The sequence below is a fragment of the Protopterus annectens genome, chromosome 12.part0, assembly GCF_019279795.1.
Source record: "Protopterus annectens isolate FY-2018-M chromosome 12.part0, PAN1.0, whole genome shotgun sequence".
Classification (NCBI taxonomy): Eukaryota; Metazoa; Chordata; order Ceratodontiformes; family Protopteridae; genus Protopterus; species Protopterus annectens.
The window spans coordinates 497,045,737-497,059,153 of NC_056746.1; the positions used below are offsets into that span (position 1 = coordinate 497,045,737).

Sequence of the window (13,417 nt, forward strand, 5' to 3'; positions counted from 1 at the left end):
TTTATTACTTTGTCCTGCCACAGTTTTGTTAGAATCAACTCCTTCTGCTGGTAGGATGGCATCTTTACTATTAAAGGCCTAAGTTGCTTTCTCGTGGCTGAGTTTGGAGCACACACATGATGTGCTCTTTCAATTAACAACTCCTGCTGTAGAATACTAGTCCAATTGCTTCTTTGTGCTTTTATAAAATTAATACAGTCTGTTCTTTCCAGCTTCTCTGGTACAGCAGACAATCTTATATTTTCCTTATATGGTCTGTTCTCTAACTCTATTTTTTTAAACATCTTTTCTTGAGCAGTCTCATATTCAGCCAGTCTTTTATTATGTTGCTGTATGATTTTTGCAGTTCTGTCACCTCATGTGAGTATCTGTTTAAAGCTTCTTCCATTTTTTTCTAGTCTTTTGTTATTTGGGTTGATATACTCCATTAGTGTTTTGTTTATTTTAACCAGCTCTGAATACTTGTAACTTATTTTTCCTTCTAGGTTACTGGAAGTCATGTTTTGCACCAAAGCTGGAACTTGCACTGCTTTTTACTGAAATGCTGCAGAAGTCTTCCCAGTCAGTGTTTTTCCCCACCTGTTGTCTTTCAGGTTCTCTGAATTTCTTTTTTGTTGTCATCCAGGCAGTGTACTTACTAGCCAGTTACTGTAATTTACCCAAAAATACATGTTTACTGGCCCTCTCTTCTGAGTTTCTCTTTGCACACTGGGAGAGCTGAAATTAAGCTGTTACTCAATGTGCAACCATGTTGGAAGTTCCACCTCACAGACAAATTTTGATCAAGCAGTCAGCCAGGCACTCACTAAATCTGCCTGTATTTTTCCTAGCTTTTGAAATAAGAAGAGTATCAGTTAAGTTTCATGGATGTTCACAGGTTGGATTTTATGTGGACAGGACTAATAGTATCAGAAAAGGTTCACAACATTTCTGTGCATAGCATTGTGGGTAAAAAGGGAGGGCCAGTACCCATGTGATGATTGAGATTCTGAGCTAACACATGATGGCCTTAGTCTTGCTGTTGGTGAGGAGAAATATTCTCATTCAGATTTAACATTATGGTAAATACATAACTTTTGTTTATCTCACATGTCTATACTTTGCAGTGAATGCCCATAATCTCAGTTTATTTGTACATTTACAGTTATGGTGAGTACCTCATGCAGCTGTCTCTGGTCTTATGGTGATACAGCCTCAGATTCTGTCACTGGCCTTCAGTCTAAGCTGCACAAATTCTAGGTACATTTACAGATCTCCATGTATTTGAATATAGCTTTATTATGAATAATCTTTGATTTTTTTTCAAGTATCCCTCCTGCTTTGCCCAGTTGGTGATTTTTTCACTAGAGTAGAGACCTATAGTCCATTTGTTACTTCTTGGGGATGAGGGTTAGAAGACAAGTGCAGTACTGCCTTTAGGTACTGTGGTGTGTTTTTTTTTTTTCCTCATGGGTCATAACCATTCCTGCTACAAACACCAAAAAAATCCTCAAGGGGTGGAATCCAGTGGATGTACATGATGTGTGTGTCTCCTTATTTCATAAGGGGCACTCTGACCCTGCCTTCCTTGACAGGCATAGTCTCCACTGGAAATTTTAGCTGGTGTTCATACTAGGCATGCACACTTCTACTTACTCCCAAGAGAGGCGAACAGGCTTCTTCTAATCGGTCATCAGCCAACTCTCAGCTTGAATGACCCCAATAAGGATGTCAGATTCCAAAGCCTAAAATGGAGGAACAAAGAAGTGTAGGTTCGTTAAAATGGTAAGTGACTGGATAAAACAAGGTGCTACCCTTCTGACTTTGTTTTGTTTTTTTTTTCCTGTTTATCTTTTCAGTGGAAACTTGAAGTGCAGCATCATTGTCCCAACACACCTATCATTGTTGTAGGTACAAAGGTTGATTTGCGGGATCATAAAGAAACTATTGAAACGCTGAAAGAAAAGCAACTTAATCCAATAACCTACCCACAAGGGCTTGCCATGGCAAAACAAATTGGTATGCTACTTATCCTTTGCTGATCATTTTATTGCATTACATTGTAAGTTTAGTATCACTGAGAGAATATGTGATTTGATGCTGATTCATTCCTCAACAGTTGGATTTGGATCTGGTTTTTGGATCTGACTTAGCCTTTACTAAAGTTTGTGGCCACCAAAAAAAAACACTTGAGCTCCTCCCATTCCCATAATGCACCAACCCTAACACTGCTAAGATCTCGTTTGCCACTTTAGTGTGAAGATGTGATTGTCAAAGCTATCGAGCTAGATAGCTTTTTTAATTCAAAGATAAGTGAATAAGTCATATAATTCTGTAATATTATATCATGTATTATTTATAGCTCCCTTTCTACACTTTTGAGTATATCTATCTTACCATTGCTGGTTGTCCTGTCATTTATACCCTTTTTTAAGGTAATCTTTTTACCATCGCTGGTATTTTTTCTTTCTTTCTTAACAAAAAAAAAAACTGTCTTACATTTGTCTTTGCTATTAGCATAGAAAAAAATCTGAGAAAGCCCCCTTGGGTTTATAAAATATATGTAATGCGGACATAAAATTTCACTTTCTGACTCTCATGCTGTATACATGTATTGTTTGGCTCTCAGCACCTAAATGTTGAATGCAAGATTTGTCAGGGATTGAAACCTATGGTCTTGGCTAACAGGAACAACAAATTAATATTAAAAGGATTACTTCCTTATTCCTTTTTTGAAGTGTTATCTGGGGCACAACTCCCCCCCCCAAACACAAGGCAAAAGAGTCTTCCAAACCTTCTGGATCCTCTACCCCATCCTGGGATCCTACCACTGAACCACAGAGGAAAAAGGCCAAGAAATCAGATCTGAAAGCTGCTCCGGCATCAGAGTCTGATAATAAGTTGCCTTCGTCTGATCCAACATTATCTGAACTGATGCTGTAACCAAGAACAACATACTCCCCTTCCTTGGATCTGGTACCATCCAGTGTACTTTCAAGATTTCCATCACTGGCATCTTCTCGTTCTCCCAGGAGTCTCACCGAGGCAGATGTGGACAAGATGATGAGGAAGTTTCTGTCCGAGCAGCTAGAATTGGGAGTTATTCCAGCTCCTACCATACTGGATCAGGAAACCTTTATAAGCAAGCACTACACCTTTTTCAGCTCCTTCACTGATCTGACCAGTTGTTTTGGTGCCTTTGAATCCGAGTCTTCCGGAACCATCAAAGATCTTAGTTTCTTTGGATCTGAAGCTTACTCTGAGTGCCCGAGCTCCTACAGTTTTGTATCTGGATGACTGTCATAGCTGAGGTGTCCTCATTGGGTCCAGGGTGTTAGAGTTGACTCCAGAGATTTCAGAGCTGTCTGTACTCCTCGGCACAGGATAGCTCGGCTCCTACTACTGCCTCTGGTGGGTTGCCTTTAGGACAGAGGGAGCCGAGGGGTCGAAAGCATGGTTTCTTCGTTCCATTGGTTTCCTTCTCCCCGGAGCAGTCTGCTTTTGAGGTAGTGGAGAGGGTGTTTTCTGCTTCTGCAGGACAGATGGTTCCTCTTTCCTCTGATCATCCATCTGGGTCCCACATGTCTTTGCGCATTGAGCCTCATTATCCTGAACCACAGGGACAGCCTACCCAAAATCTCCAAGATACCCAGCAGGGTATTACAATTTCTTCTGATACCTCTCTGGAACATCCCACTGAAGACATCCCTAGGAAGAGGGAGTGCAAGAGGAGGCACTTGGATTCCCCTCCAGTGTACGTCACTAAAGACACTGATTTTGATGAAGGGGAAGGGTCTCCAAGTTCACCACCTGAAGATATCTTCTTTGGAGACATCCTTGAAATCCTAAAGCAAAGAGGTGGTTCATCGGCTAAAAATACTAACTCTGGGGAGTCAGGGTTCCTGGAGGCCTTTGGGTCTGGCCCATCTACCTCCTGGGTAACTCTGCCCACTGACAAGCTCATTGATTTGGTCTCTCTATGGGCATGGAAGGAGCCTGACACAGTTGAGCCAGCCAATCCCCTAGAGACAGGATCGGATTCTGGCACCACCTGTTGGCAAGGAATTCTGGAGCAAGGGAGTGCCTGTAGATGCCAAGGTCGTGGTGGCAGCCACTAAGAAGAACTCATGGAACAGAGTTCCTCTGTCCTTCACCCTAACAGGGAGTCTAGGGCACTGGAAAGATTTGGGAAGCGTACATGCTTCAGCAACATTTGCTCCCAGATCGCTGAACTACCCAACCCTTTTCATAAGGCTTCAAAGGGATTTGATAAAATAACTATCAAACTCCCTTTCAGAAACCACCACTGCTGAGGCTCAGGCTTCTGTGGCATTGCAGTTGACTACCCTATTATCGATTTCTAACTCATCCATGAGGCTTATCTCACATGCGGCTGAAGATACCTCAAGGATGGTGGGTTCAGGCATATCCATAAGGAGGCATGACTGGATGCTTTTGTGACTTTGTGGAGCCCTTCAAATCCTTGTTCAGCAATGCTCCTTTTGATGGCAGTTTTCTGTTTGGCCTGAAAGTTAAAAACACACTTTCTAGCTGTAAGAAGGATGGAAAAAAACCCTCTCTGCAGTAGGTGTATGTTTTGTGAATCCTCAAAGAACCTTCTCAGAGAATGAGTGAGGTGGTTGAAAAATCTGGTTCAGGAAGTCCCAGGGTCCTTTCCAAGATCTATGTGGAGATAGTTCCCCCAGGGTCTCAAATGGAAGATGCCGCTTGCGTGGCAGAGAAGGCCCACAGAACAAAGGGTTTAGAGATTCTTTTTCAAATAGGCCTTATCAGCGCTCTTAAAAGGAGGCTTGATCATCCCCTTCTGGAGGCAGTCGGGGGTCGTTTATCACTGCACCAGACAGCCTGGCTAGAAATCAAAACAGTACATGGGTGCAGAAAATTATATCCAGAGGTTATATAACTCCCTTTTTCCTTCCACCTCTGTACAAACTTCCTGATGTGTACTCCTCAGTCAGAGGAAATTAGCAGCAATCGAAATTCAAAAGCTGCTATAAAAAAAGAGTCATCCAAAAATTCCCACTTGACCAAATAGAATCCATAATTTACTCAAGTTTCCTTTTAGTACCAAATAAAACAGGGGTCTTGAGACCAGTTTTGGATCTCATTATCTTGACCAAGTCAGTTCAACACACAAAGTTTTAGATGGTCACATTTCAGCCCATTCTGCCCTTTTTGAGCAAGGACGACTGGATGTATTCAGTAGACCTTCATGATGCTTGCTATAAAAAAAAAATGAACAGACAGTCCTGAAGGTATCTACGCTTCCAGCTGGGAGCCAGTCATTATCAGTTCAGGGCACTGCCTTTTGGCCTCACCACAGCCCCCTGGGTGTTCACCAAATACATGGCAGTGGTAGCAGCTCACAAGGATTCAGAGTGTTTATGTATTTAGACAACTGTCTCATTACTGCCCCGACCAGTCATCTACTACTAAAAGTGTGGGATCAGGTGCTCTACACTTGCTCCAACATGGGGATAACTGTAAACTACAAGTCTCATTTGGAAACATCTCAGACACTAGAATTTATAGAAGCAGTGTTCAATACGGAATCAAAGAAAGCTTCTATTCCTCTCTCAAGAGCACTAACTATTAGATTCCAGGTCAAGAAAATAATTTTCAGTGCAAAAATTTCAGCTTGGTTGATTCTACAAGCCCTAGGGTCAGTGTCAGCAGAAATTCTAGTTTGCCTTGCAAAATTTCATACAAGAATTATTTAATAGATTCTGTCAACACAATGCTCAATTCTTTATCACCCCATATCAACCCAAATAAAAATAACCCTTGCATGCAAAAATTGGATTAGATCAGATCAACTTTTACAAGGTTGTCCCTTCATTCTCTCTCAACCCGATGAACACATTCCTGATTGAGGAGGGCACTTCCTCAGAAAAACAGTCCAAGGCTTTTGGGCCCTCGAACAGGCCAAAACTTATGTCAATGTTCTGGAAATGAGAGCAGTGCTCTTAGCATTGCAGGCATTCCATGACTCTCTCCCTTTCGGGACAATTGTGATTCCAAAGGACAACATGTCAGTAGTTTTGTACATCAACAAACAAGGGGGAACCAGGTCTTACCCTTTGTGTCAAGAAACCCATAGGGCTTGGCAAGGGGTGATCGCTTCCAACCACTTTGTAATAGCAATGCACATTCTGGGGAAGTCCAACATGATAGCAAATTGAGCAGGTCCATTTTACTACCTCAAGAGTGGTCTCAACAAGAAACAAGAAAAGAAAGTGACAGCTATTGTTTTCATTCAGTGGGGCCAGCCTTGCTGCAATCTTTTTTGCATCTCCCCTAAACAAGTGCAGCAACTTCTTTGCCCTCATTCCCCCACAGGAGGAATCACAGCTCTACTCCACAGTTGGCTCCTCGGTCTTCCCTCTGCGTATCCACCAATTCCCCTTATAACTTTCTACAGAAAGCTGCTCATTTGAAAAGCAAAGTTATCCTCATTACACCTTACTGGCCTCAACAGATTTGGTTCCCATTCCTTTGGCCTCATCTACTGTACCCACCTTGGATTCTGGATGCAGTTCCAGACCTCTTGTCACACCCAACAGGTATAACACATCTGGATATTTCTAACCTCAAGCTAACAGAGTGGCTTCTCCATTTCCCTTGATAGCCAGACAACCAGTGCTCTCTTTTCCTGTTTGCCTTCTACTTTTATCTTCATGTAAGGCTTCCAGAAGAAAACTTAAGCAAATGGAAAATATTGCTTTTTGGGCATACCAAAAACACACTGACCCCTTTTAAGCTCCTGTACAAAGTGGCCTGTAATTTTACTTACATACATACAAATATTTCAAGCATGGGCATTAATGCCCTTCTAGCTTGCCAATATACCAAAACACTTTTTCCCATAATAAGTACCTGGCTGTTCTTAAAAATATCTCAACTAGTACTTGCTTTAATGTAATTTGGTAGTCTGCGTGATGTCTATGCCCTGGCCCAGCAATCAATAAGCCTCAATCCTCACCACTAACACCAGAGAGGGTGTCTCATGTATGAAGAAAGAATAACAAATACACACACAGTAAAGTACAGTTTCCCTTAAGAGCACACAGAGATCACAGTCAGTCTGGGGCTGGTTGCTCCCTTGCTCTCCAGGTCCCCAATAAGACTCTCCACTGGCACAGCTATAGGCTCCAGATCTGAGTCTAGCTGGGCAAGCTAAAACATCCAGTACCCCCTCTGTCCAACCAGTACTTTGTGTCCCTGCCCAAGTAGCTGACACACACTTTTTGAGATAAGAGTTTATACAACCACACAGACACTCCTGGGAAAGGCTGGCACAGGTTCATCAGCAGTGCCCCTATTACCCAGACTATACGGTAGTAATTCCTGTCACCACCCAGCTAATATTTACTAGCTACTCAAAGGCCCTTAAAAGGGTGTCCAATTATTACTGTGCAATATTACTATCCAGTTGGTAGTATAGCCCAGGGCTAAAGCTATTAGAGTGGCCTTGTACAGTTTTTACCAAAGACATACAAGTACTCTTAAGAGCTTAACGTATCTCTACAGAAATCAGCCACAGTTGAAAGGTTTTAAAATGTTTAATAAATAATAATAACACAAGACTGTACTTCTTACTACACAGTGCTAGTCAAGAGGTCAGAGATCACAGATAAATACGTAAAACAATGCAGTAGTAAAGTTCTGACATCACAGAAAAACACTTAGTCTAATCTTTCTAGTTCCTAGCTATTTCTAAGAGAAAGCACAGTGCTAAAATACTACTTACATAGAGCAAGGCAGAGTGCTGTGAGTTGGATAGTCAAGAAAAAATGCTCAATCCTCTCAGGTTCTCTCTGTTTAAATTGCTATCTGTAGTCCTGATTCCCATTACATCATTTATTCACACTTTCCTGGGTCCCAGGCTACACATTACATCATTTAGTAAACTCACACCTGCTCAGGAAGCTACAACAATAGAAGACATTCCATATGTAAACTCTAGTAGTTATTCCTTAAGTTAAAACAATAGACAGGATGCCTCACTCCAGACACATCAACTCCAAATTTTAACTTCAAAGGACAGACACGAAATAATTTTAACTTCAAATGACAGTCATGAAATGCTTGACTTAGCTTTCTTTACAGCAGAGGGCAATGTTGCTACATTTTTGAAGTTCAACATTTCACAGCATGTTCTTTCTATTAAGAAAACAAGCATGTATTTCAACATTTCACAGTATTTTCTTTCAATTAAGAAAAGAAGTCTGCAGTTCAACATTCATATTTACAAATGACAGAATTATGTACCAAATTCTATTTGACTAGGCTGGCAGCCTTCACCCATCTCTACCAGTCTTCACAATGTGTTCCATGTATCAGCTTCTCTGTCAGAGTATCAATTAGTACACTTCTCATTCCTGTAGCATTTCCCACATAGGTTGTCTGATGATTCTCTAGTACTTTTTGTTAAGCCCAAATATTCCCAGAGGTAGTTGTCACTAAATGTCCTGCATATCTGATTAAAATCTCCTGTTAGATATCTGTAAGAGACACTGTACAAGTTCATATATTGTAGTCTTTCATAATAACTTAAGCTTTCACATCCATGGATACCCTTGGTATATTTCCATTGTACTCTTTCCAGTTTGCTCATGCTTGTTTTCATATAGGGTTTCTATATTGTTATTCCATACTCAAGTTTGGGTGTAATGTAACTAGCTAACAATGAATTCATCATTTTTGATTTCCTAGACTTTATAAATATTTTTATATAACCTATAGTTCTATAACCATCATTAACCAATTGGTTGATATGATTCGAAAAAAAATCATAGCTGAATCTACCCATATGCTCAGGTCCTTAAATGAGTCTACAAGTTCAATCACTGTGTGCTGTATTAAATATTCACCTTTCAATTTATGCCTACCAAATCATGTATGCTTAGTTTTTATGTATTTATCAGCATATTATTCATCTGTGCCCAAATGGTCAGTTTAGTTATTTTGCAGACATGGCTTATCTGTAACACATGTAATCAGTTTACCCAATTTCAGGTTGTCTGCATATAGACTGTAGAACACCTTAGATGAAAACGTGAGGTCTGAAAGTTACAATCTAAACAAGTAAGGGTCTAGGATAGAGACATGTGGGACACCTTGACTGTAACCAAGGATTTCACCTGTCCAGTTGCTGTATGATACTTGCCATGTCCTATTTGTAAGCCATACAGCTATCCATCATATCAAGAGTACATCAATACCTAATTGTACTAATTTATTAATCAGTGTTATGTGTATGACCCTGTTAAATCTATATAAATTACATCACAGCAACATTTTTCATTCATAGCTCTTATTATATTGTTGTAGAACATCATGTTGCAGGTGGTAATAGATCTGTTTTCAACATATGCATGCTGATATATGGTTTCAAGTCCCAGCCTAACCAGTTCTGACAGTAACTTATCCAATATTACCTTTGCCATTATTTTTCCACAACTTGAAAGTAGACTTAAGGGTCTGTATGACTCTGGGTTTGTCCTACTCCGCTTTTCCTTAAAAACAGGTTTAATAAGCACATGTCTCCAATCTTGAAGAATCTCCCCATATTTATATGACCAAGTGAGTAATAGATATAATGGTACTCTAAGTTTTTGGTGAAGTGTTCTCATGTCATTGTTACTAATTCCGTCTCCTTCCGCTGCTTTGTTTGGATCCAGTTTGTTCAGTTCTTTTTCAATATAATCAAATTTGATTCCAGTATCTGAGGTTACCTGGATGTCAGTAGGACAACTTACCACCCCTTTTGTGGAGCCAAACTGTTTTGCATAAAATTTTGTAAATATGTCTATAATCCGTTGTGTCTGAGAATAAATTTTAGAATCTGCACAGTGCACACAGTTGATCAATCTAAGTGTCTTTACTCCTTCCACACCTTACGTATCTATAAAAAGATTTTCTGTTATGATCAATATCTTTATATAAACTTTCTTCAAAGTTTTGTTGATCTTGCCTCACACTGTGTTTAATCTGTTTGTCCAGCCTGTTTATTTCAGTTTTCAGTTGTAGTTCGACCTGTCTTCCATTTCTTATATTTTTTTGTCTCTCACCTTAATCAGATATTTTGTTCTTATGGAAATATATCCGCCTGATGTTGTATGCTTAGATCCTGATAAACATTTTTTTGATTTTTTGCACTCAAACAATTTCTCTTTCAAAACTTTCCACATTCCATCTGCAGTTTTTCCACTGAGCACCTCACTCCAGTTAGTTTTACATAGCGACTGTTTTGCTTCCATATAATCTGTAGTTAACCTTCTGTGCATTGGTTTAGATTTCAGTTTGGCAGAATTGTGTAGCAACAAATTAACCTTTATAACCCCATGATCACTGCACATCAATGGTGGTAAAACTTGACTTGAAGTTACAGTAATTTCTTTGGGAACACAAACAATGTCTAGTATGTTCCGTCCCCTGGTAGGTATTTTTTTACAATCTGAAGCAATTGTTGTTCCTGAATATACCTTGTGAATAACTTCCTTACTAATGTTGTACAGTTAATATTATTCCAGTCTGTTTCTGGTAAATTTAAGTCCCCAGCTAATATTATTCTTCTTTCCTGTGTTTCATGCAAGAAATGTATGACTTCCTGTAGGTCATCTGCACTTGTCTTTGGTGGTCTGTACACTCCAACAATTGTTATATGTTCCAGGGCTGTCTTTATTGTCACAGTTACACAGTCTATAGTATTGGTGTTGTCACTGAACATGTAATAATCACAAGTCTCATAGCTATCTTTAATCCCTATCATAACACCTCCACTTGATTTTTTTATTAGAGTGTCTGTTACAGTAAAAACATTTATATCCTGACAGAACTGTTTTCCAGTCATTGTTCTTTTACCATGTTTCACAAACAATAACAACATCAGTCTTGTGGGAATGTAGCAAATTTTCCAGTTAGAAAACTTTATTATTAATGCTCCTAGCATTAACAGCCATCAGAGATGCATATCGAATGTTGCTATCTGTGGGCTGTTAAATTTTCGACATGGCAAAAATCCTGCCTAGTGTTTGTCAAATATTGCAAAAGATCTGCTGCAAAAATTCTCTTCCCTGATCTAGACAAATGCACACCATCCTGTCTGAACACGTGTGTCCAAAATAAGGCTTGGATGCTGTACACATTTCCACTTTTTAAAACAGGACTTTTTTTCCATGTAGGTGATTACCCAAAAAATATTTTCATTCGCAGTGACCTATCTTTTCTATAGGTGATTTGTGAAAAATACATCCTAACACCAGTACAAGCAATACTATTTAAGAGGGCTGTCAGTTCCCTAGTAACAGTCAGAGAATCCTTGCGGGTGACTACATTTGTACCAACATGAATAAAAACAGAGCCGTACTTCCTTACATTAAAGCATTCCGAGGCTTGTCTCACATCTTTTATTTTCGCTACTGACAAACATAACACTATTTTATATTCATTATCATCTCTGCAAATATACATGAGTTCCTCTAATAATTGAATCTCCAATTACAAGAATATATTTGCTGGCCAGCTCTGAAGACTCTTCACCTTCTAATACAGTAATATCTGCTCTATCAATTGTTATGAAGGATAGATCTTCATCACTATTAGTCTTATTAATCCTACTGTTTTCATTGTGTATTAAATTCTCATCCAGCTGGTGTTGTAAATCCACACCTTGAGTCATGTAGTCAACATCTGTCTTTCTCCTTTTTTTTTCTTACAGTAATGTTCTTCAATCCTACCACATTCAATTTTGATTTCTTCCTTTTCGCCTGCCCTTGCCTCTTTTTTCTACCTTCTCCATTTGAAAGATGATGGCTTTTTCTGTATGTAGACTGAAGGTTTTCTGATAGAAAAATATAATTTCCTGTAACCTGTGTGTTACATGACAAAGCGGTGTCCTTTTTACTACATATTCTCTTTCCTTTACAGTCATTAATAAGTTTATTTTTCTTCCTTGTTATTTGTTGTGAATTTCTTCCTTTCTTTCTTTTTTTTGTGTCCTTCTAAACAAACTGAATCCCCAGATTGCTGAATACTTGCATCCAGAATCCGAGTTGTCAGTGGCATCATTTGTTTTATAGGGGTTGAATGATCTTTGTAGGAAATAGATGCGTCATTTCCTGGCAATAATTTTTAATGAGGGAGCTAGCTCAACAGTTAGAGTCCAGTTAGCAGCAATTTCTGATTTTTCACACTGGATTTGACAGTTCCTCCTTGGCTTCATCTAACCTTTTATAAAGCCTTTTTAAAAGGCAACCTCCTGCTCAGACCACATTATAAAGATCCTAGTCCACCATGGGACTTGCATTTGGTAGTACAAACCTTAATTCAATCCCCCTTTGAACCAGCAGCTAAATATGAGTTTAAATTCTTGGCCTGGAAAACTATTTTTCTAGTGGCCTTTACTTCTGCTAGAAGAATTTCGGAACTTCAAACTTTATCATTTGAACCTCCTTACTTGATTTTTCATAAGGATAGTGTGACATTACGTACCAACGCTTCTTTCCTTCCTAAGGTGGTGTCAGAATCAGTCAGTCAGTTAATTTACCAGTTTTGTTTCCTAAATTTTCAAACAAAGGTGAATATATGATGTGAAGTTGTTCTATCTCGCCGTTTATTCTTACTGATGGGTTCGTAGCCGATCCCTCGGCTCCAAGTCAGCCTACTACAAAGCTTGAGGTCTTCAAATAGGTTGAGGCCAAGTCCCTATCCCATGATGCACCTAGAGTTACCTCAGATCTAATTTGCCGCTGCAACAGATCGGTGGTTCTCACTAGCTCGGGCCAGTAAAACCTTATTTTTTCGAATACTTATTTGCTGATATTTTTAGCTAGATAGTAGTTTTAGATAATTTTATAAGCTCTTATAGCTTATTAGTGTATTTAGCTGATATTGTATTTCCCTTTCCCTGGTGTGCTTTACATTTCTAGTTGGCCTGTTGTTTTTAGGCCTAGTTTAAAAAGTGTCTTATCACTGACCTTTCTGTCACTGTTTCTTGTGTTAGTGTGTGCTTAGTTAGTGACCTTTTGTCACAGTTTATAAAAAAACTTTAGATAAGGTTTATTTAATTAGAGTGTATTTAAAATATTTAGATAAGGTTTAGTGTGCGTTATATAGCAGCTATCTTCTTTATAGTATAGTCTGCTTAGCATTTAGAACCGTGTGCTTTAGACAGAGTTTTGCTGTCACATTAATATTTAGATAATTACGTGTGTGTGTGTGTGTGTGTGTGTGTGTGTGTGTGTGTGTGTGTGTGTGTGTGTGTGTGTGTGTGTGTGTGTGAGACTTAGCCTGAATTTTTCTAAAGATTTTTGATTGTTGGTTACTGTTAAAATTTTTTATAGTTGACAGTAATTCTCTCTTTGATACAATAATGGCTGACCAAGATAAGCATCCCAAGTCAGGCTTTAAAAAG

The 13,417-nt window shown here is 39.2% G+C and overlaps 1 protein-coding gene across 1 annotated transcript in view; it reads left to right on the forward strand.

Moving 5' to 3' along the window:
• Nucleotides 1-13,417, forward strand: part of LOC122816662 (ras-related C3 botulinum toxin substrate 1-like) — a 581,445-nt gene that overhangs the window by 479,421 nt on the left and 88,607 nt on the right. The window contains exon 5 of the mRNA XM_044089614.1: nucleotides 1,839-1,998. Within this exon, the coding sequence (XP_043945549.1) occupies nucleotides 1,839-1,998 (160 nt within the window). The remainder of the gene's footprint in view (nucleotides 1-1,838; nucleotides 1,999-13,417) is intronic.